At 44.1% G+C, this 23,323-nt stretch overlaps 1 protein-coding gene across 1 annotated transcript; it reads left to right on the forward strand.

Annotated features, from left to right (window-relative positions):
• The first annotated feature begins 647 nt into the window (after window positions 1-647).
• Window positions 648-18,750, forward strand: SETDB2 (SET domain, bifurcated 2). Its single transcript, XM_010154676.1, is given in 14 exon segments — window positions 648-663; window positions 1,083-1,142; window positions 3,493-3,615; window positions 5,192-5,251; window positions 6,036-6,138; window positions 6,810-7,376; window positions 8,879-8,998; window positions 10,658-10,827; window positions 11,216-11,447; window positions 13,418-13,511; window positions 14,468-14,564; window positions 15,360-15,691; window positions 17,316-17,404; window positions 18,633-18,750. Coding segments are annotated over 14 exon segments (2,181 nt in total).
• The last annotated feature ends 4,573 nt before the right edge of the window (window positions 18,751-23,323 follow it).

Consider the following 23,323-nt stretch of genomic DNA (forward strand, 5'->3'; position numbering starts at 1 on the left):
GCGGTGGCGAGCAAGGAGGAGGGTGGTGGACCGGGGCCTGGCCCGTGGCTCCACCGGGGCCGCGCCGTCCTTCAGCGAAGCCTCCGTGAGACTGCCCCTGCGGTAAACACCGCCGGGTGCTCCAGGGAGAGCCGTGTGGGACCTCTCACCGTGGGGGGCCGCGGGCCGCAGCCCGGCCTTCCCTGGGCCGCAGCCAGTTACTCCCCACGCCTCGTGGAACGTGTGCATGAAGGAGTAGGGGTCTGGGTAATCTCAGCGCGGCTGCGTGTCCTGTCAGCACCTCACGATCTTAATCCTTTTCTCTCCTTAATCCCCAGATGAGCTGAGAAACGTTGGCCAGAGGAAGGTGGAAGGTGCTGGGACGAGGCCTCGAGTGTCCCAGGCTCGCCCCTGACCGCACCCTCGCCCCCACGAGAGGTTCGCCCCTACCCCCGGTTTGGCCCCAGCAGAGGTTCACCCCATGTCAGCCATTGGCAAGCCGTGGCGCAGTGCTCCTAGCCTGACCGGCAGCCCGACTCCTGTCTGCAGGCCCCTCACGTGCTGTCGGGGGACAGCGAGGTCAACCCACCGCTCTCCTACCTCAGCTGGGCTCAGTGCTGGCGATATCTCAACGAGTATAACGGCCCTCCATGCAGCTGCCCCAGAAGATGGAAGAGGAAGGAAGTAAGCCTTAAAAAAAAATATGTTTTGAGCAGTTCTTGTGGGAAACTTTTCTAGGAATCGGTAGTCTATACATAACCTCTTTTCCCAGTCAACCAAATTAAATTTCTGTACAGAATGAACCATCCCTGGCTTACTTCAGGGCCAGGCTGGATGAAGCTTTGAGCAGCCTGGTCTAGTGGAAGGTGTCCCTGCCCATGGCAGGGGGGTTGGAACTAGATGATCTTTAAGGTCCCTTCCAACCCAAACCATTCTGTGATTCTATGACTCTTTGGAAGTGGGATGGCTGTCTGACCAAAACACTTTCTCACACAGTGCTCCCACTGCAGTATTTACTTGTATAAATTTTGAAGAACTAAGTAGCTACAACCATTTTAATTTCTCACCTGATCTCTTACTTGTCCGTTATGCACCTCTTGCAGTGCTGTGCAACTGCTTTGGAGTGTAGAACCTTAGCAGTTCCAGGGAGGAGAGGATTGAAGGTAGTATGATTTGGATTTGTTGGGGGAAAGAGAAGGTATTATATAGTTGGCACCACTTCTAGTGTGAAAATGACAACTGAGAGACAGTAGTTTTGCCTTTTATGGAGTATGTGTAAGACAATAGTCAGCAGCACTACAGATCCTTTTTAGGAAGCACGCACCCAAGTATATTATCTGGAATCTGCCATAAGTAGCCCTGGCCTTGGCTGCTTGTTTCTTGCTCTAGCATCATTCCCCTGCAGACAGCTGAAAAAAGATATATATATGGCCATAAGGGCCCTATAGAGGGAAAAGAAAATCCTTCCAGAGGTAGTAGCCTCAGCCAGGTTTAGAACTATTGCCACCAGATGCCCTGAGTCATCAGCTGGTGAAATCATTTTGAATGCTGACTAGGTAGGTGCATCCTGTGCCTGCTCATTCCCTGTCTGCCTGGCTGGGGTTGACAATAGCAGCATTAACACTGGAGAGGAGATTAGTGATGTGGGCATCTGTCTTTTTTGAAATGAAAATTATATTATGAATATACACAATCTTTGCTTCTCAGTGCAAGACCCAAGTTTTTGCTGCTGGATTTTAGGGCACTCCATTGTGAGGGTTGGGGAAGCATTTCCAAGGTGAGTGGGTTGAGCACTACACGTAGTCATACGTGTTTTATTTCCTGTTGGCTTACACAAGAATATAACTGATGGCTCAGAAATGACACACTGTTATGTCACCCGTCCTCTGAAGTGATCTATCCACCGGTGCTATCCAGACTTAGTGAATGTATGGAAATACCTGAAAGCAGGTAAGAAATAAGGACAGCAGTTTTAATCAGTGCTGGGACTTCTTACTAGAATTTCTGAATGTGTATTTTTAAACACAGGTATTGAATATACTTATGTCTCAATATTTTAAATGCATGATACTGCACAGCAAAAGGGTAGGAATGGCCTTGGACAGATGTTGTCTCTTGGAGCAGTAGCGTAGGTTTCCAAGAAGGGTGGACCTTTTTTTTTGTTAATGGGACTGACGTTGCCACTTTTTTTTTTTTTAATTTCTGTGAATATAAAAGCTCAGGAAATTATGTGGAGAGTTAATGCCAAATCAGTTGTTTTACAAGATAAAGTACTTTCAATATTGCCCGTTGATTGTAAATATGCTCTTAGCTGCTGGTGTCATAAGCAACCTGGGTTGTGGTGACAGGCAGATGTTACTTTCTTCACTGCTGTCATGCCACTCTTGAGAGTAACCATAAACTCTGTACTGCCATGGGCCACTTAGTTTCTGGTATCTTGAGCAACAGAAGTCATTCTCTGCTAGTTTCTGGTATCTTAAGCAACAGAAGTCATTCTCTACTAAAAAATGAAGGAAATACTTTTTTTTCTAGCACGCAGGATTTCATGACTGCTGTCGCTACAGCACGTTTGCCAGCCATGATTTACTCTCTGAAAGCGGAATGTAAACCTAGGATGGTGATAGTGGACTCAGCCTCTAGGAATGAAACAGGAAAACAGATCTACTTACTATTTTGTGCTTAATCACTGGAGAAACGTTAACCATGAGAGACAGTCCGTTCTCTTTTCCGACACACTGAACCATATTCCCTTTTCAGAGACCCTGCCAAAGGTACACTGCTGATGCTTTAGCAGGAGCTTTCATGAATGGGCTTAGTACCTCAAAGGTACATACACTTGGAAGAGAAGAGGCTCTGAACCAGTAACTTAAAAAACATTTCTTTAAACAAAATGTTCTTTATAAATATTTTTGGTGAAGGAAGCAGGCACGACATAAAGGCTTTATGAATTACTGCAGCTGCTATCACTTGGTGAACAAAATTTGCTAAGCTGCTTTTATCTGAAAATATTTCAAATGTTTTTTCTCTAGGAAACATACCAAAAATATTGATGGGACAGGATAGTCAGCTTGTGCAGCTAGGGGAGGTTATAGCTACAAAAAAAAATTCCAAATGCCTTTATTAAATAAATAATATGTTCAGTTGAAAATGCTCTCCTGTATCACTTCTGTAAATTTGAGTGGTGATTGATTTACAGTGGGACTGATTTGTTGGTGTTTGGAGAAAGGCTTCCACATCACCCTTTGTAGACATGCTTGAAAAGTTACTTGAAGGAGCATCCTGGGCTGTCAGAAGCTGCTCCAGTTCATCACTTTACTTGTGTTTCACTTTCATGATTAGGTTTAGGAATAGAATTCTGACGGTTTAAGCCTATGACAGCTGTCCTGGCTGTTGTTTTCAGGAGTGCCTCCCAGTGAAATGAATGGGAGCCTTTGAAAAGTCCACTCGGAGCTACTCGTGTTTTTGGACTTCTTGGGAGCTGTCCAGGCTTATAAACGCAAGTTTGCCTTTCAGGTGATGTGAAGGCGTTTTGGACACAGTTGGGAGGTAGAAGAGTGGACGTCATCTTCGAGCAGGTGCAAAACGTGCTGCTGTTGCTAAAGCAAAAGATCAAGAATGGAACTGCCACAAACGAAGGTTTGAAATCCTTGTAACAGTTGAGCTGGACTGCAGGGGAGCTGTGGCCTGCTTTGTGTAGGGCTCTGTGATACCTGCTACAACTCAGATATCTCTGACTTTAAATTACTTAGCAGTTGGCGGTTTTAAACACGTTTAAAAATACACCTGCTTTTTAAAAAGAGACTAATAATTTCAGGTGCATTTTGCCACTTTCTTGTTTTGCCCGTGTACTTTTTCATAGAATCATAGAATGGTTTGGGTTGGAAGGGACCTTAAAGACCATCTAGTTCCAACCCCCCTGCCATGGGCAGGGACACCTTGCACTAGACCAGGTTGCTCAAAGCCTCATCCAGCCTGGCCTTGAAGACATCCAGGGATGGGGATGTCTTTTCAAACCATGTGTGGCTCTTAAGCTCACAGAACTGGAAAGTTTATTCTTGAGAAGTAAAGAAATTTCTGCAGTGCCTCGTGTTTTGTTTATCATCAGGAGTTTTAGCCTTTCAAGCTGATCTCGGTGATCTGAATCGCTTTGGGGTGGGATTATAATCATAAAAGTATTATTTCATGATAGAGACACTGTCACAACTAGAGACGTTAGCAGAAAAAAGTGATGGCAGTGCATTTAAGGTTGTTGCAGATTTTCATGGAAGTAAGTTTCCTTTATCTACATCAAAATCGAAAGTCTGAGAATCTTGGAGCAGTAGTCAGGTTTCTTTGTACTGGTTTATTTAATTCAGAAAAATTACTCTGTTTTTTATGAAGTCACCAGTGTAAATGCAATGTATGGATCTTAACCGTCTTTTTTTGTGCAAGAAAATGTACAGTAGCATAAGATGCTTTTAAACTGGTACAGCCACACGCTCTGCATTGTACCGCTTGCTCTAAATTGGTAGCGCAATTTTATGTGTACTTGAGCTCCCACACTGTGAATTTTATGACAAAATAGTACAGCAGTGCACAGATAAAAGTTGAACTGGAATCCCCAGATGACACAATGGATCTGTGACACAGTTAAATCTGAATTTTTCTATGTTTGGTTTTGCAAAGATTTCAAACTGAAATATTGTGGATTTTGCTGTCATTTGTCTGCCACCTCGTAATATTTATTGCGTGGGGTAAGAGGTTGAGACAGAGCTGGTCTCTTCTTTGTGTTTTTACCCTCTGAAAGCCATTTCAACCAATTTATGAGTAGCATTAATTTGGTCTGCCAAGATCCAGTCCTTCTCAGCAAGAAGATGACTACTTTGATGACAAAGCAAAGAGTCACTAAACTGTGTTCATGTATATTACTGCCACAGGAAGCTGCTGGTTTGTGTGCCTTCGGAAACACTCCAGCAGCTTTCCAAAAGCCAGAGGATATTTGGTGCTGATTCATAGCTACTGATACGAGCGCTAACTTTATTGTGATTTGTAGATGTGTCTGTTAAGGACTGTGGTGCAAAAGTGTTCTAATAGTATCAGTCTTGCAATGCCCTAGATTAGCATAGTGGGGGAACGGGTGTCTCTGGAGGACTTAGACCTTGCGGTCCCTATTGTCATTGTCCCTATTGTCATTACTTAAATTTAACTTCATATATGTTTGGTTTTTGCATAGAATGCTGGCAGGCTTGGGCACTGGTGAATGAAGCTAATCTAGCTGATCTCTTAACCAACGGTATGTTTGTCTCTACTGTATTTATTTGATATTTATTTGAATTTGTCTTGTTTTACTCGCCAAGAGCTTACTTCCCTTCATTAAAATCAGTAAAATAGCTTCAAGAAGCCTGTTAGCATTACAGGGGAAAAACCATAATTATTTGTTTGTTCAGGTACTGGACTGTGGGTTCTCACCTGGGTTTTACTTTTGTGGTGTGTGTGGCTTGTACCAAATCAAGAGAGTTTGAACTAGTAAGCACTGTTGAACCTGAGCTGGCTGCAAGCAGAGTCATCTTGGTGTGGCTCCACTAACCATAATACCCTGGCATCCTTTTACCTCAAATAACAGACACATGTGTAGATGTCTTTCATATGCATGTTGTCTCAGTGCGCTTGGAAAGCTACATGGGAGATTTTAATGTGCAAATCACCTGGTGGGCTGTGAAAAAGGGTAAAGCTTCATGGTGCGTTTCTGCCCCAACTTGGTCAATACATACCTAAGTTCCACTTTGGGGGAAGGGAGGGAGAGGAGGAGCAGGAGGGAAAGTATGAGTGTGTGATGTCTCAGCTAGTCGCTCACTTGCACACCTATGTGCAAACACATGACTTTTGAAGAATTTATAAAAAGCAGCTTCTTTTTTTAGTAGGATGCTCATGAGCATGCTGTTTGTTAGCTGTAGCTGGTAGCAATCCATTGGTTTGAATGTATTTTGGCAATTATCTTTTTAGTGACTAAAGTTAAGTTTGATTATACATTGAAATGTGGATTGCTGAAGTGTTTGCTTGTGTTCCAATTTTTTCAGGAAGCAACATGTTGGATGGAGATGGCATACAGGAAACCACACCCAAATCACAGTGTCTTCTTACAGGTGACAACGCTGCAAACTCTGTAGAAGGTTCCCACAGGTCAGTGTATTTAATAGTTTATTCTAGTTCCTCATTGGACCTATTCTTTAGTGCATTTGAGGGAGATTTTAATCTCTCTTGTGTTTCTAAATTCAACATTTTAAACCCAGTTTTGAATCCTGTCTGTTTTCAAAGTGAAAATATTTTTAACTTGACCAATATGGAAAACCTAAGGTTTTGAGTAGAGTTGTCTAATTTACCATGGGAGAACATTGCAGAATAAAACAGTGCATTAGGTTGTGCATAAAGATCCATGAGCATTACCAGGAATATCAGGGTTGGGACTTAACAGTTTTTGAGACAAGTTGTCAGGCTTTCACGGGCTGTGCAGATTGTCAGGCACATAACTTAGTCTCTCTGCGTTTAGCCTCTGGTACTGAGTTGGAAGATGGGGGTAAAGATAACTTTTTCTTATTTTGTTTTAAATAGCCTTTCTGCGTTTTAGGTCTTTCTGCGAAGAAGCTGTTGCCTTTTTTTTTTTTAAATGCTATTGATTATGTCTTCATATGATATTAGGACTGTAACACAATGTAAACAGTGATTCAGTAAAACCTGTGGCCTTCTAGCAATGGGCTGTTTCTTTCCTGTGCTAATAATATTGAACCACTAAAAAACGAGTTGTCTAAGATGCTACCCTTTTTTTAACTTTTTTTTCTTCTATTTTATTATAGCAAAAAGGAGGAGATGGAAAAAACAAGCTCAAGGAGTAAAGAAGCATCTAGTGAAATTCAGGATTTACCTTTAAACCTGGGGTTTCAGAACCACAAGTGCTCTAGTGCATGTCTTGCCAACAGAGCAATGGGCTCCTACAAGGGTGAAAATCCTCTTAAGATACCAATCCTGTTTCACTTCCAAAGACGCCATGCAAAAGCAGACTGCCTTTCGAAATCACTGGATGTGAATTACAAAGCTCCTTGCGGCCGAAGCCTGAGAAGCTTTCAGGACGTGCAAAATTATTTGTTTGAAACGGAGTGCAATTTCTTATTTGTTGATCACTTCTCCTTCAACACATACGTACTGTTGGGCAGGAGCGCCGTAAATCCCAAACCCCTTGTGTTTGAGTTTGATATTAGCAATGGAGCCGAGTCTGTGCCTGTTTCCTTCTGTAATGATCTTGACCGCGCAAGACTGCCTTATTTCAAGTACCGGAGGGCATCGTGGCCGCGTGGATATTATCTCAGGAATTTCTCTAGCATATTTGTTGATTCATGTGACTGCACAGATGGCTGCATTGATAGGTAGGTAGAAAAATTTAATCCTGGACAAGTGATACACGGTGCCTCAATAGGAGGGGGGTGGTGTAAGGGTGCAGGTACACAGTACCAAACAGTGCCAAATAACAACCAATGCTGCTGGAATATCTGTGGTTGTTGTCATGTGCCATCCCCTGTGCTGACTGACACTACTGTGTCTTTGTCTTCTCCAGAATTTGGGTGCTCCTACTCATCCAGCCTCTGTTTAGGGAAGGATGTGATCAACAAGTGGATTTATTGTGTTCCTTTCCCTGTCTTCCCAAATTGGCAGTGCTTCTCCAGGGCAGCTGCCAAGCAGATCTCTCAGCTTTGGGAAGGGAGAGTTTTGCCAGCAGAGGCGGGCTCGTTTTCCTGGCAGGCAGGGAGGGATCCTGCATGACAACTTTTGCTGCAGCTCCCTCTGTAGGATGGTATCCTAGAGATGGGATGGGACTACCTGGAGAGACCAGGTTGTTTGGAACTTATAAGTGAGAGCAGAGGAAAAAACATCCCCGCTCACAACCTCTGCATCCCATCCTTCCCCTTGTCTGAATGGAAACCATGAAGCTCCGTGGTCACAGAACACATGGTTCGAATGGTGTTGCTCATTGCTGTCTTTTTCTAAAGCCCAGTAACTCTGGGCTCCGTATTACTCTGTGGGAACCTACCACACTTAACATATGCGAGTGAGGTGATAATTTTGTACTCTTTCTTGAAGGGTGTTTGTCTTTGATGTGACCTCTGCCTGTAGGTGTTACTTGGTGTCCAATCCATTTTGTATGCCTGAAAGCTAGGGTGATTGCGTGTGCTGGTGTGCAGTATAATTGCCCCTGACCCAACAAAAGCTTGAAATCACAGCCTAGAATAATGAAGCTACAGGAATTAAAGTCACTTAGTTTTACTTGAGTGGCGGGGAAGCGCAGGCACATAGCATTAAATTTCCTGGAGTTGAAATGCTTTTGATGTGAGGTTTTGGGGTTGAGGATTTGGTCCGTTGCTGTTTGCACAAACACTGTGGGTCATTGGGAGCTATCATGACATAAGATGGTGACGGCCAGCTTTATTGTTTGAGCTCTCCACTCCAGAGCGTGATATTCTTCACTTCCTGGAGGTTAGGGCGGGAGGAAGGTGCCAAAGAAGTGGGTCACAGGCTGGGATGCCAGAACAGATGATTTTCTTTCATTCAATCAAGCTGAGTGTGTCCTGTTTATAAAAACTTTCTGGTTTACTTTGACTGTTCACATGTGCCTTTTACAGAGCTTGGCAGGAGAATGGAGTTGGGGTGGAGAGAACATGATTATTGTAAAGCACATATAACCAGGCAAGAGACAGAGAGAAGGGTAGGATGCCTGAAATGGCCTTGCAGAATAAAAATGGGGTGTGGGGAAATACAGGTATATATAAAGGTTGTGTGTGTATACTCAAGTATGTTTTAAATTTTCTAGATTTATATTTGATTTATGCTGCCGCAAATACATTTTGAGATGTTTTCACTGTTATTTTTTTAGGTCAAAATGTGCATGCTTACAGCTAACTGCAAAAGGCCGTAGTAAAATTTCTCTGTCTCCAAGTAGTAAAACATCCCGTGGATACAGTTACAAAAGACTGGAGGGTCCTGTTCCTAGTGGGTAAGAAAGACCAAACTATTAGCTGTTATTTTATTTTGTATGCTCTTATTTTACTCCCGTAATGTAAGTGCTACAGGACTGAAATAACTGAAGTTTCTGGACTACTGAAACCTTCAGTAGTTGTCACGATTTTACTGATGGATCAGGATGATTAAACAATTAATATGACTTGTGTAATAGGAGGAGAAAACCACTTTTGTACTGCAGATAGCATAATTTTCACAGCTTAGCTCAAGGTCCAAGAGGAGCATGAAGAGTACCAGTATTAGCTGGTCCAGGAGCTCAGGCCATGTCTGGCTCATGCTGGTTCATTCGGGCATGCCGAGGGGAGAAGGGAAGCAAACCTGCCACAAGAGAAGAAGCTCTGTCACAAGACCATCACAGCCAAAGAAGTGGGGAAGCAATAGCCACCCTTGATTTTCGCCCTGTATTTTGTCCACCCATTTGCTCTGTAGGACCAGAGTCCTAAAGGAGTTATCAGCCAGCTGCTGTTGCCATACTTGGTTATGTATGAATCTTCCAAGGGTCTCCAAAGCTGTCCCAGTGCTGCAAGTGTTCTTTCCCTTTCTCTTATTCAGCTCCTGTGGATTACTGTATGGCCTGGGGAAGGTGCCAGTAACCTCAGGTGTTCAGGAGAGGAGTTGTGCAAGGTAGCTTTCTGCAGTAGCCAAGGGCTGAACCCACAGGCTTACAGAGCCCCCTTTCAGTCCTTTGTTGCTGTGTGATGTTAGTTTATGCCTGACGTGCAGAATTAAAGCTGCCAGTGAACCCAGAAACAAATGCAGAAAAAGCCCAATTGTGAATTCTTTTAGAAATAATTTTGTTACATCCTAAAACTCTGGACAGCTACAGCAAGTTCCAAGCAGACAGGTTGTCTTTGCTAAAATGTGTTCCAGCATAGAATGAGGTGCTTCATAACAGCTGGAAGGAGTCCAGAGGAGGCCACGAAGATGCTCAGAGGGGTGGAGCACCTCTGCTCTGGGGACAGGCTGAGAGAGTTGGGCTTGTTCAGCCTGGAGAAGAGAAGGCTCCGGGGAGACCTTACAGCACCTTCCAGTACCTGAAGGGGCTACAAGGAAGCTGGGAGGGACTTTTTACAAGGGCCTGTAGTGACAGGACAAGGGGTAACGGGTTTAAATTGAAAGTGGGGGGGTTTAGATTGGATATCAGGAAGTTCTTCCCCGAGAGGGTGGTGAGGCACTGGAACAGGTTGCCCAGAGAAGCTGTGGATGCCCCATCCCTGGAAGTGTTCAAGGCCAGGCTGGATGAGGCTTTGAGCAACCTGGTCTAGTGGAAGGTGTCCCTGCCCATGGCAGGGGGGGTGGAATTAGATGGTCTTTAAGGTCCCTTCCCACCCAAACCATTCTATGATTCTATGATTTCCGCTTCTGTGTGATTTACTCCTATAAAATAAAAGGGGAACATTTATTTTTCTTGCCTACTTATACCAAAATATGGCTGACAGACTCTTAAAATTGATGAATCGGCAATCAAGAAAGTCATGAGCTTCAGATCACTGCTGCACAATCAGTTTTAGTCAGAGTGTCTGTCTTTTCAGTCAACTGCCTTATTAATGCTCAGGAGGGAAATTAGTAATAGCAACTTGGTTTTGGTAATGCATTCTTTTATATTGTGTTTTGTTTTGCTTCCTCTTGACAGAATTTATGAGTGTAGTGTGTTGTGCAGGTGTGACAAGATGATGTGTCAGAACAGAGTTGTACAGCATGGTATTCAAGTCAGGTTGCAGGTGTTCAACACGGAGAAGAAAGGTTGGGGCGTCCGCTGCCTAGATGATATCGACAAGGGGACATTTGTTTGTACTTACTCAGGTAACAGAAGGTGTCCCGTGGAAGATGTATAGCATAATTCTCCCTTTCCTGTGCCCTGGAATTGGTTTTGCGAACCAAAGAGGGAAATACGGGGTTGGAAAGGAAGTGGGTCAGTAGAATCTTAACTTGCAGGATGATCAAGCGGGCAGAAGGACCTTGAGGAACTGTGCAATGCAGTGGTGCCAGACTGACAGTCAAAACAGTCGGGAGCAAAGCCTATGCATCCTGTGCCGGGGCTAGTTTTTCTTCAGTATAAATGCATTCATATTTTGCTTTCCAAATAATGTTCTTGTATTTTTTTAATGTAAGTTTGAGACCTGATAGTGAGTGTGACCCATCTTGGCAAACAAAAAAATTAAAAAGAAAAAAAAAAATCTTTTTCTTCCAGGCAGATTAATGAGCAGAGCTGAAGTTCAGTTATTGGGAGATGCTGGTCAAGGGCTGAAAGAGAAGAGTGCTGCTAATGACAGAAGCCATGGCTTTTTTTCCAAAAAAAGAAAACTTGACGCTGATGTTTCAGACGACTCTGTGACTGAACTCGTGCAGACTGGCAAAAATGGTGTTCTTGGGAAGCAGGAATCTTTGTCTCAGACTGTGGATAATGAAAATAAATCAACCCTGTAAGTTTACCAAAGCAAACTTAAGCATAACAAAACTAATATTCCCCTATTCTAGAAGCTCCTTTGTAAAATATAGAGTAGAACTGAATGTTCTCAGCTGAGGGTGGGTTTTTTTAATTTCTCAACTTTTTTGTTAATTCCTGATTATTTCTTCTGGTGGGACAGAGTTTTTTTTTCTCTATATTAATTTTACTTACTGTGTGTACCACTTGGCTTTTTCTAGAAATCCAGTTAATCTCCTGGGTGTACCTGATCTGTTCAGGGCATAAATTATTATGCTGATTTGAAAGAATTAATAGAAGATACTTGAGATAAATGATTTAAAGATACTTGATGAGACTGAAGGGTTTGATAACAAATTGGCCACTAACTGTCCCATCCTTTGCTTCATGTCTCTAAACATCTTGTTCTTTGTAACACAACCTTTCCTGCTAGGAGTCTTAACTTTTCCCATTAGGAGTCTGACAACACCTCACTATTTGCAGTGAATTCAGCAGAAGTTCTGGTCCTGTTTTGATTTTACAGTAAGGGTCTCATGGCCTGTCAGAATTCCTAAAATAAAATTATTGCAAAATGACCATGTGGCTTGGTCTGTAGCAGGTGTCTTTTCAGAAGGCAGTCAGGAGCTGGTTTTCTTAAATTTTATTCCATGCTCTGCCACGCTACTTTGCAAACACTTTCTTTCTGCTTCTCATGAATGATTGCAAATTTTTGCTCGTTTCATAGTAGAAGATTATTGTGGATTTTTGAGGAGGACCATGGAGCTGCAAATGGAAACTTCTTTAAACACCTGCCAGTATATCCATTTCAGTATCTTGGAGACCTAATGAATTCATGATTTTGTAAATTATGTAATTATCAGCAACTGGCTAGATGTTACTTCAAAGTGCTGTTACTAAAAATTGCAGGGAAGCACCGTTTTAAAGTTGTGTTTACTGCACTGCTACCTTAAATCTCATAACTCTCCTTTTCTGAGAATAAAAACGTGCCTCATGTGGGCTGCATGGAAAAAAACAGGACAGATTATTCCGCCTCATAAGAAATGACAATCCAGCTGAACTGAGAAGCCTTTCAGAGGACATCAGTGTGCTCAGCTTGACATGTCATTCAACCGAACAGGACAGCCAATGGAATCGTGTGATAATGTCGCAGCTTCTTGGGCCTACATCTCCTTTAGAATTTACAAAGGCTTTTAAATCTTAAGAAAGCCTTAAAGAGCAGCATTTGTTGCCATTATCAGTAGCCCAAAGAAGTGCCGTGGTATTTTTTTTTTGTGGCAAGAAAACACATATAAATGTTTTACACTGCAAGTTTTCTTGAACAAGAGCTGTTACATATTGCTAGACATCGTACAGGTATTAAGCTTCGTTTTGAAACTGATGTTTTCTACTACACTCTGAGCATAATCAGAATGAATGTGATTTTTAGATGTTTTAAATGTAAATGCCAGATACTACTTCCCATCCTTCCTCAACGTTCTCCGGATGTGAAGGAGTAAGGTGCTTTTGTGGGAGAGTATTTTCTTTATCTGCCATATATTGCCTGTCTCCCCCACAACATCTTTGCTTTCCTGTTTGAAAGCCACACAGTCAGAACTGTTGACAGCAGTAGCAGGAACAAGGCAGAACTCTCTGGGTAGGTGCTCTTATTTTGGGATGATCTGAGATAGTAGTAAAACAGCAGAGCATTTGTTTCTCAGCAGGAGAACTGGGAAAGGATGTGAAAGCAGCTGCTGGGCTCTCAAAAAAAAAAGTATGAGCAACTGTTTGTTTACAAATATTATTGATAACCTAACCTAGGTCCTCAGTTCTTAAAGGCAAAATAGTCACAGACGTTGGGGCAAGGCCAGACTGCAGGCTCTGGTGTAGTCTGTTCTTTATGCACTAAAGACTGTTAGTGAAATGTGTGTTGGGAGAGTTACTTAGGGGTCTTTTTGCCTTTTATAATTTCCTTTTGACCTTTCTGTACAGGGTTCATCCAAGGAATTTAAGTATCGCAACTGTGAGAAGGCCTGGAAGTAGAACAGTTGTTTTTCATAAGCACCAGCTAAAAATGGTAATAACTGCCTTTAATAGATTAATTTTTTGCTGTGCTGAACGTGTATGTTAACTTTGACCTTTTCATCTTGCGCACCTAAATAGTTGTAATGATCTTTCTTCATGAGCTTGTGTCACACTGAGGTGAGCTGGCGTACTGGAAGCTGTACCCCATCCCTTCAGCATGATTAGCCCTTCAATGTGTTCCCTGAGACCAGCACTAACTACTCTTGCAGCCTTCCCTTCTCTACCCTTCCCTTCCCTTACGCTCCAGCCTCAAGAAATCTTTCTCCCTCTCCATCCCCTCTTGTAATTAACTGCAGGGTTAGGGCGTCAGAGTGATAATATTTTTGTGATGTCTCCCGAAAGAATGACATAGCAGGGAGAGAAGAAAATCTCAGGAGTTGGATGCAGTTTTCTCCTGCAGTGGCACAGCTGGGAGAATTCGATCTGACCTGAGTGGGAAGTGTTGCCTGCAAATACGTGCAAAGGAGGGAAACGGGGGTAAACTTCCTCTGTAGGTTTCTCTGCAGTTAAGGAATGCACGTGGGATTTTCGTGCTAACATTTGGCACTGCTGTGCATTCTGGAGCTCCTGTAACTAATTGTCTTTTTGTGGTGGGAGAGGAGAAATCCTGCCACGTGTTCGTTTTATTTAAACCCTGTAAAAAACGTGTTTGGGCTTTGGTTCAGCAACTTACACAAACACATTTAAGTTCTGGTGACATCATTTGGACTTATTTAAATGTTTTATTGAGCATGGAGCTCCTTCCAGGTTATTCTGAAGGATGATTTGAAATTAAGCTAAATGTTGCATTGCAGTGAATGTGTGAACTTTTGAAACTCAGCCACAGCTGTGCATTACAGTAGGTTTTAAACTTCAGCCCTGGAGTCCTAAAAGCCACTTGCTATCCTGTGCTGACCAAAAGTTGCATACAGCAATGATACCTCACAGCCTTTTCATTATCTTTTATTCTGTTTAAAGGAATTGGTGCACAGTGCCAGCTCAGATGAAGAGAATTCTCAGAGTCATCAGTCAAACAAACCAAAACTAACCAGTGCAACAAAGAAAGGAAAAGAAAGTAGGTTTGCAGAGCTATAAATACTGCACTCTTACTACACTTGTGCCCCGCGAGGTGATAGACTTAAAATGTAGCAAATGACCTTTGGATTCGGGCAGGCCTGTTCTCAGAGTAGAGTGATGTTGCCCACATAATGCTTAGGCTGTCTTAAGAGAGCTCAGCAGTACAGAAATTATTGCTGCTCTGCATATATTAATGTCTTACAGTGCATTAACTGGTACAGGGCAATCTTTTGCCTGCAAAGTTGATCTCGGGGCATGTTGAACAGTCCTGACAGCAGCTTCTTATACACGTTGCAGTTGTGGGAAAGTCAGTCTTGGAAATCTTAGGGTGTCACACCCAATTCATTTTCCAGTCATCAACAATTGAACAGGATATAATGCGGGGGTGGGGGGCCTCAAGCTGCAGAGGCAGAGTGAAACTGATGCTATTGGCATGCACATCTCACTTCTGTCTTAATTATAGTTTGTGATTCTCTGAGGAGTTAAGGTGGTGGATGAGGATAAAATGCTATGTGGAAGGAATCAATCTGGAGTGGGATTTGAGAAGGAGGAGAGACTAGGTCACTTGCAGGAGACTTGAGCAAGTGCTTTCGACACCGCAGCAGTGAACAGTCATTTGCGGGAGGATTGAAAAGAGGCATGGGAAAGGGCGGTTGTGTTATAGACTTACAGACAGTGAGGAAGCTGCATTCATTTTCGAGAACAAAGGGTGGGGGGATAAGAGTTCAGCACCAAACAAGGGGAAGGTTTTGGCCTTAAACTAGCATTGAAAATAACACGTGTCCATTGACAGAATCCACTCGGCGGCAGAAGGAAGAACATCTGATGGAAATGGGACAGACTGAGTCTGCTGACATGGACAGTGCAGAATGCAAAAGAAAGAGTCTGTCTCTGCAGAGTGTTGATGGTGGCAAGTCAGGTGCACTGGATGGCACATGTGGTGTGAGGCCATCCAAAAATGTGCCACTAAAAGCTGACTGCAAACAGGAAAATCACAGGCAGTCAAAACAGGACACATTTTGTGAGGAAGCTGATGGTGTCAAGACGCTTCTGAAGAATGCTAATGAAGAACATGTTTATATACTGGATGCCACAAAAGAAGGAAATGTGGGTCGTTTTCTTAATGTAAGTAAAAAGTTGCATGTGTTTTCTTAGCTGTCTTCAATAAATGATACTTTTACACAAACTAGAAGGCGTTTGCGCATACACCACATAGGCGGTAGGCAGGCTTTGTGGTGCTCCCTGCACTCCTAGAAGTGACAAAGCAGCAGCTTGGGTCACACTGAACGTTAGTGCTTCCGTAAGATGATGCATTCAGTGTACTAGCTGTACTTCTTGGCACCACTGGGTTCCAGAGTGAAATATTCCCCAGTAATGAGTGACATCTTCCTCCTGAATTTTTGAACAACCTTTTTTTGAGGTCCAGAGAGAAAATGCAACATTCTGTTGCACAGGTCTTTTCCCAGCCTCATCTTTTGTTCCCAACCATTATAAATTCTAGCTGGTGCTGATTATCGACCGGTTGGAGTGAGTCCAGAGGAGGCTGCAAAGGGGATCAGAGGGCTGGAGCACCTCTGCTATGGGGACAGGCTGAGAGAGTTGGGCTTGTTCAGCCTGGAGAAGAGAAGGCTCCGGGGAGACCTTGTAGCACCTTCCAGTACCTGAAGGGGCTACAAGGAAGCTGAGGGGGGACCTTTTACAAGGGCCTGTAGTGACAGGACATGGGGTAATGGGTTTAAATTGAAAGAGGGAAGATTTAGATTGGATATCAGGAAGAAGTTCTTCCCGGAGAGGGTGGTGAGGCACTGGAACAGGTTGCCCAGGGAAGCTGTGGATGCCCCATCCCTGGGATTGTTGAAGGCCAGGCTGGATGAGGCTTTGAGCAACCTGGTCTAGTGGAAGGTGTCCCTGCCCATGGCAGGGGGGTTGGAACTAGATGATCTTTAAGGTCCCTTCCAACCCAAACCATTCTGTGATTCTAGGATTCACAATAAACATTGTGCTGCTGTAGGAAATCTCTCTACCATTCAATCATTGGTTCAGAAAGTGGTCTGTCAAACTGTGTACGTATCTGCTGAATGTCTCAATTTATTCTTGCCAAGAAGCTGTAATAAATTGCCAAGTACCTCCAATTAAGATGAATGGTTCATAGACACATCTGCATGTACTCTTCAAGTAACTTATTTCTCTTCATTGGCATGAATGAAGCCAACGTGTCTTAAGCCAAATCCTTTCCTATGTTTTAAGCTGTGCTTCCTTGAAGAGGTGTTAAGATCAGTAGTGCATCTTGCTGAAACCTTTCTTCTGCATACACATGTTCCTACATGCACCTGAATGACCTTTCACATCTCCCATCTCTGCAAGCATAGGCAATTGTTTAATCATTGCGTGCTCCCTAGCACTGCTCCCATGACTGACTGCGAGATACTTCTGTCTCATACTGCTTATTTGTGGTGCATCCTGAACCTGAGATGAATTCTCACCACAAATTTCTGGAGGACGGCTTGATAAAAGAACTTGTTTTTCCTAGGCAGAATACTTTCATAATACAATGGAAATAATGCTTTAAAGAGACAGAGTTACTGAAAAAATAAATGGTGAATGGCATTGAGTAATAGATATTCTGTGTGGGCTGGAGAAAGGAAGGAAGAAACTACCTCTATTAGTGACAGATACCTGACACCAAATGGGTTCTTCAGCCAGCAACAAGGAGTCTTTTTGTTTCTAATTCAAATATTCTGTTTTACAGCACAGTTGCTGCCCAAATCTCTTTGCACAGAGTGTGTTTGTAGAAACTCACAACAGAAGTTTCCCGTGGGTGGCGTTCTTCACAAACAGGTGAATTTTTGCAAGTTTAAAGTTGTTCATTCAAGACACTAGGAGAAAAGGCAGTGCTTAGTTATTAGGAAATCATTATGCTAACGGAGGCAGATGCTGAGATTGTGAAACCATAAAACTACCTTCTTATTGGTGACTTCTTCCTGTGCACTGAAGAAATACAGCTGTTGATTATCACTAATGAATTTTTCTTCAGTTTTTCACTGCAGTGTAAAGTGGGGAAGCTTAATTTTGTTGCATCCATTTCAGTGTTAATCTTACCTCGGCTTCCCCAGGGTTCCCCTGGCTGTCACTCCTGCTTGCTGGCAATCACCCTTTCACAATGTTAAGGATTCTATCTGGATCATTGAGCTTAATTGTGTATCTTCCATAAACTTTCCCACTCACATTTTCACTTGTTTTACATTTCTGACCTCCAGAACACCCTAAGGCAGCAAGTCACAGGTTGCAACTATGTGCTGTTTGAAAAGTCCTCACTGTTTGTTCTCAGCCTGCTGCCTGGTTACTCACTGGATGTCCCTAATATCGTGTTCAGTGAGAAGTATCAGAGAATTAATCTCTTCTTTGTAATACTAATATTTTATTGTATTTTCCCTCAGTTGTCCCTCAGCATCTTGGGTATTTACTTTGGCGTTCATTTTGGGCAATGAATTTCCTACCTTACAAATGTCTTCTCTCTTTTTTGTACTGTCAGAGTGGCTGGTTCATGAGGAACATGTGTTTAATTCTGGGTCTCGGGCTTTGTGTACCTATAGATAGCACAGTTACATCAAAACTTAGCTTGTCAGAGATGATAGTCATCACCAGTGTATCTAGAGATCTGGTCGAACCTCAGTGATGCACTGTGCATAGTAAAAATGCACAAAACTGTCTGTGTTCTCATTTACATGTATTCACTTATGTGGTTTTTTTCTCTTTATTTGATTTTTGTTTCCCAATATTTTGTTGAAGTTGGAGCAGGTTGTTTAGAGTCTGACCGTATTGCACTGCTTGATAAATTCTTTTCTCCTAGGTGTGTGTTTGCACTCTGCTTAGCTCGGGTACACAAAGCAGCATGCGTGTCCCAGAGACTTATTATACCTCTGGGTTCTCTCCCAACAAGCTACCTCTGCTGCTCCCTGCCACCTACAGTTTTGGGGTTTGCATGTGAGTCGTTGGTGACCAATTGTAAGCACAGTACTGTTTCACTTAGTTCAAACGAATTTTGACTGAGTGTTTTATTTCTTAGGCATGTGAAAGCTGGAACCGAACTCACATGGGATTATGGTTATGAAGCTGGAAGCATGCCAGACACAGAGATTGCCTGTCAGTGTGGAGTTCAGAAGTGCAGGAAAAAAACCTTATAGGCAAAGATTTCCTACTGTCAACACATCTTGTACCTGGAGGTTTATATGCTGTAAGTGACTGCTACACAGTGAACAGTACACTTAACTCTGTGGTGCTAATTACATTCAACTAAAATGCCTTTCACCTTGTCATTTTTTACATTTAAATGTCCCTTTTGTAGTTTACAGAATTATAACAGTTTGTCATTAAAACAGGCATCAGGCTTTTCCTGGATGATTTCTGTGCTCCCAGTCTTCCGCACCCCCCCTGCCCCTTTTCTCGGCAAGACGAGTTTGTGGTGCACTGGAAGAAGTCGTGCTTCTGTGCCCACTGTAGCAGAGACGTCACTGATGTAGCGCAACTGATGTTTTCTGTGCCCTTCCACAACGCTGAGTTAGTAAAACTCGGTTTTCTAAAGCTCATTGTAACTGCAAGTCTGCCTGTTCAAGGATTAAGAAATACTAATATATACCGAAACCTGACGGATCCAGAGGGACAGATAGTATTGAGCAGAGATGAGATTGATCAGAAGAGTTTCGCAGAGCCGTTCACGCGAGTTGGGCAAATCCTGCTGTTGCAGGAGAGAAATGATTGGTTTTTGGTGGGGGGCATCCCTCTGTGTTTTTGACACCCAGAAAAATCCTTCAAAAATCCCGTGTGCCTCATTTCAGTGCCATGTTGTGCTGTGTAGGACAGGTGGGCCACAGAAATCCTTGCCGTGTGGTTTGTGGGCAAGAGAGGAACAAGCTACGTTAGGTGACGATGCTGATACAGGAAGCAGCTCTGAAATGGAGCAAGGGATGGGGGTGCAGCTGTGCGGCTTCTGAATTTGTTGGAGCTTTGTGCAAAGAAGGTGTCTTGGACAGGCGATTTAGACCCCCGCTTGAAGAACCATGGCCAAAGGTAGCAGCACAAGGGGTTTTATTGAAGTAAGATGCTGTAAAAGTGAGATTTAACAGAGTTTGATGTCAACAAGGTTCACAAGGTTACCAATACAAAATCAAACTTCCTAGTGCACTCTAATACAAGGTTATGTGTGATACAGGTCACTTACCAGAGATCTGCAGTTGGCAAGGGGTCTCTCAGCCTCAAAGAGGAACCTGGTCCCAGCCCGAGGGGAGATCACCGCCATGCAGCCAGCTGCTTAGCAGGGAGAGCTCAAAGAAGGCTCACTCAGGCTGCCATGTTTCTGGAATAAAGTGTTCAAGTTACCTGTGATGGAAAAGGATTGTGTGAGACTGCTTGTACCCACAACCTTCTTTGTTCCTTGATAAATGAGTCTTGGAAGAACCAGCTGTTATTCATGTGTTAATTGCATGGTCAGGGTTCCAGTTTCCAAGCCCGTACGCATCAATGCTCACCGTGTCACACTGTTCCCATATGAGTTTTCAGGGAACAGGCTGAAACTAGAGCAGTTTTTGGTCCGGTTGGGGCTCAGGCCTTTGCTTCCTTTGGAGACTGAACCAAACTACCACGAGTTTGGTCAAGGAGTTGAGTTCATCCATCACAGGTGGATTTAGAGCCGGTCCTGCAGCTCACTTCACCTTCACTTCCTGAATTTGTGGGAGGTCATGCAGAATTGTCTGTTAGTATTTGCTTGGCCTTTAGCAGATTTTTGTCATTGGATTTCCTGTTTTACAGAGCCGAGAGAAGTACTGTTTGCAGCAGGTAGTGATGGTTTCAGACACTTGTGTATGGGAATGAAACATGTCTGGGAGAGAATGCCATGGAGTAGAGATTTTAAGCCTGCAGCAAGAACTAGTTCTCATCCCTGAGGCCCAAGGCGATGGATGACTTATGCCCACACAGCTTAGGGTTAGTTCTGTTCTAATTGGGTTGCAACTCTGCTGTGTAGTAGTGGACAAACATGGTATCTGTGGCCCTAAGCTGCTTGGTGCCATACCCCTTCAGAGGATCAGAGCCCCCCCACTCTTGCCCTGATCCATCCTCTTCCACACCTCTCACTGAGGAGCACCACCATGTTTGCACCAGTCAGTGTTCAGCTCGGTTGCTTCACTGAAGATCTGCCCCTACTCAGGGAATGTGGCTCAGGATAACCAAGCAGTGTAAAAGCCACCAGACACATGCCGAGCTGCGTGGCAAGCCCGCTGGTAATCCAGCACGGGTGTAAGCCTTTTTATGCAAGTGAGGATGCAGAAAATATCTGTCTCTAAGCTCGACTTGAATGTGGAAAAGCAGATGGCATGTCATTAAAGCATTAAGGGGGGGAAAAAGCAGATTTTACTGCAGTTGATTACATTACTCACATCAGTGGTAGGAGTTACAGTACTGAGCTGGTGAGGAAAGGCTGCAGAAAATGGATCTGATGTTTCAAAAGATGAAGTACTTGTTGTGTGTGATCTGCAGCTATCTGAGAGCCTGCTGTCAGCGTGGATTTTGCAGTGGGCATGTGTTTAAGGTGGGTCTTTCTGGCTGACTGTGTTTATCAGGTCTGCCTTCATGCTGGTGACTCTTCATTCTCCTCTGTGTGAGGACACACTACATACAGCGGTTGCAACCCAGCTTCTAGTCCCCTGCTGTCTGATGGTTTCACTGCTTGTGAATCTGACGTACCACACCAGAGATCTTAGCCTGTCCTCTTGCAAACTTACCTTACAAGGTATGTTTTCTGCCTGGGTTTGTAATTTTATTAGAATAAATAATGCTGCTGAAGGTGGCTGGCAAGTATCCTCTGCTGGTAACGGGTGTGCCGGTTCGATAGACACTGAGAGCGTGCTCGTCTCAGTTTCTTCTCTGCCCAGTTCCTCTGTTTTCCCTTACACAGCTCGGAGATGGGCGGACTTCTGGACACAGCGCCTCGTGCCACCCGTGCTTTAGCAGAGCGTCACGTAAAAGCACCGAGCACAAGCACCAATGGAAGAATAGGTGGCAACGTTCCAAGTGAAACACTCAAAAAAAAGCGCCTGTGGAATGACACGTTTGGGACTTGATGGCAGCCTGTCAGGGGTATCAAAAGAAGAGTGCCTGATGGAAATGAGTCGCATTGAGATGTGAAGCAGAACTTTGGAGGTGCTCCAAAAATCACGGTTTCTATTGACCTGCAGGGCAGCATAGGCTTTGCAACACTGACAGAGGACCGGCGTATTCAGGGGGAATTCTGAAACCAGTTCAGGCTTTTTCAGAGTGGTACCTTGTTCCTATGAAGTAGTGTGGTCCACCCATGCAGTGTGGGCATTACTGACTCTCTGACGGTGAGCAGGACTGTCCCACAGAGGGACGGAAGGGATGTGGGGCTGTATAAGGTCTCCATGACCTACAGGGAAATAAAGGCACCCAAGGAAAGCATACAAATGCAAAGACAGCTGGAGGTTACCTATGACGTAGGTATGAAAGAAACTGGACTGGAGCACATTATGTGGATTTTTGGTTGTGTTTTTTTTTTTTTTTTTTTGTCCAAAGTGTTACCGAGTGCTAATTTCCCACTCCACCTATTTCAGCAGAACGATGTGGCTCAGTAGAGCAGGGATTTGGAAGAAGAGATCACAAGGGACTTAGAGTTGGTTTTCCTCCACAGAGAATTATTTTTTCCGTGTTGAGAAACTGACTTGTGTAAGGAAAATGTTCCTAGTTTAAGACTTTGGCACCTGTGAGGGTGTTTGAATCCAGACGGCTCATTCAAGTACCATCTGGATAATAGATCTGGGAGTTGGTGTTGGATAGCAGCATCTGGCTAATAGATGCACTCTAATTGGGAGCCTGGGCACGGGACCTGACCTTAGCTCTAAAATGCCACATCTGGGCAGGCGCAGAGGGGTTTGAGAAACCAGCTGGATTAATGCCAGCAGTGCTGAAAAGCTGACACTGTTCTAGCTGGTGAAGGGAACTGATATTAAAATGCTCCACGCTGTATCTGGTGTGGCCTCCTGATGGGCCAGAACGTGCCTGTTAGGTTGCAGATGGTGAGCTGCATGGGGATGGGAATCTAGGGCTTGTTTAATGATCCCACACAATGCAGAGGAACTTCTTGGTTTCACTGGCACGGTTTTGCCTTAAGCCTTGTGTTGCTGATGATCAGAGAGCTTGCACAAACACCACGCCTGTGTGAGGTAGGAGGAGGAAATCCCTGGGTGGTGTGTGTTGTGGTGAGACCTGCGGAGCAACGAGCTTCTCCTGCTATCGCTCCCGCTTTGCAGTGAGCTGGTGGCACTTGGCATGCATTGGCACGGGCAGCTGGGAGGGAACTGTCAAGCTTAAGAACAAGTAAGCACCTGCCAAGGCCCGCAGCAGCGAGGAGCTGGCACGGTAGGAAGTCTTACATCCCTGGTCACCCGAGGACAAGCACTGGGACAGTCCGGTCCTTCCTGTGCTGAGTGAGCACCACCCATCTCTTGGATCTGCTGCTTGGTCAGATGTCACCCCTAGCCATCACATCAGATCCCCCCACCTGCCGGCCCGCTGTTGTGTGTAAGGGACACTGCAAGATGAAGGTATGCAATGGAAGGATGCAGGGTGTCCCCTTCCCCATGGGAAAATCCTTTGGACAACAGTTCGGCGACGGCGGGCACCAGGAGTGCCGGGCGTGGGTATCGAACCCGTAAATCCCAGCACCGCCACGCCCGAAGGCGCGGGGGA

This window comes from Eurypyga helias, unplaced genomic scaffold, assembly GCF_000690775.1.
Source record: "Eurypyga helias isolate BGI_N326 unplaced genomic scaffold, ASM69077v1 scaffold44306, whole genome shotgun sequence".
Classification (NCBI taxonomy): Eukaryota; Metazoa; Chordata; class Aves; order Eurypygiformes; family Eurypygidae; genus Eurypyga; species Eurypyga helias.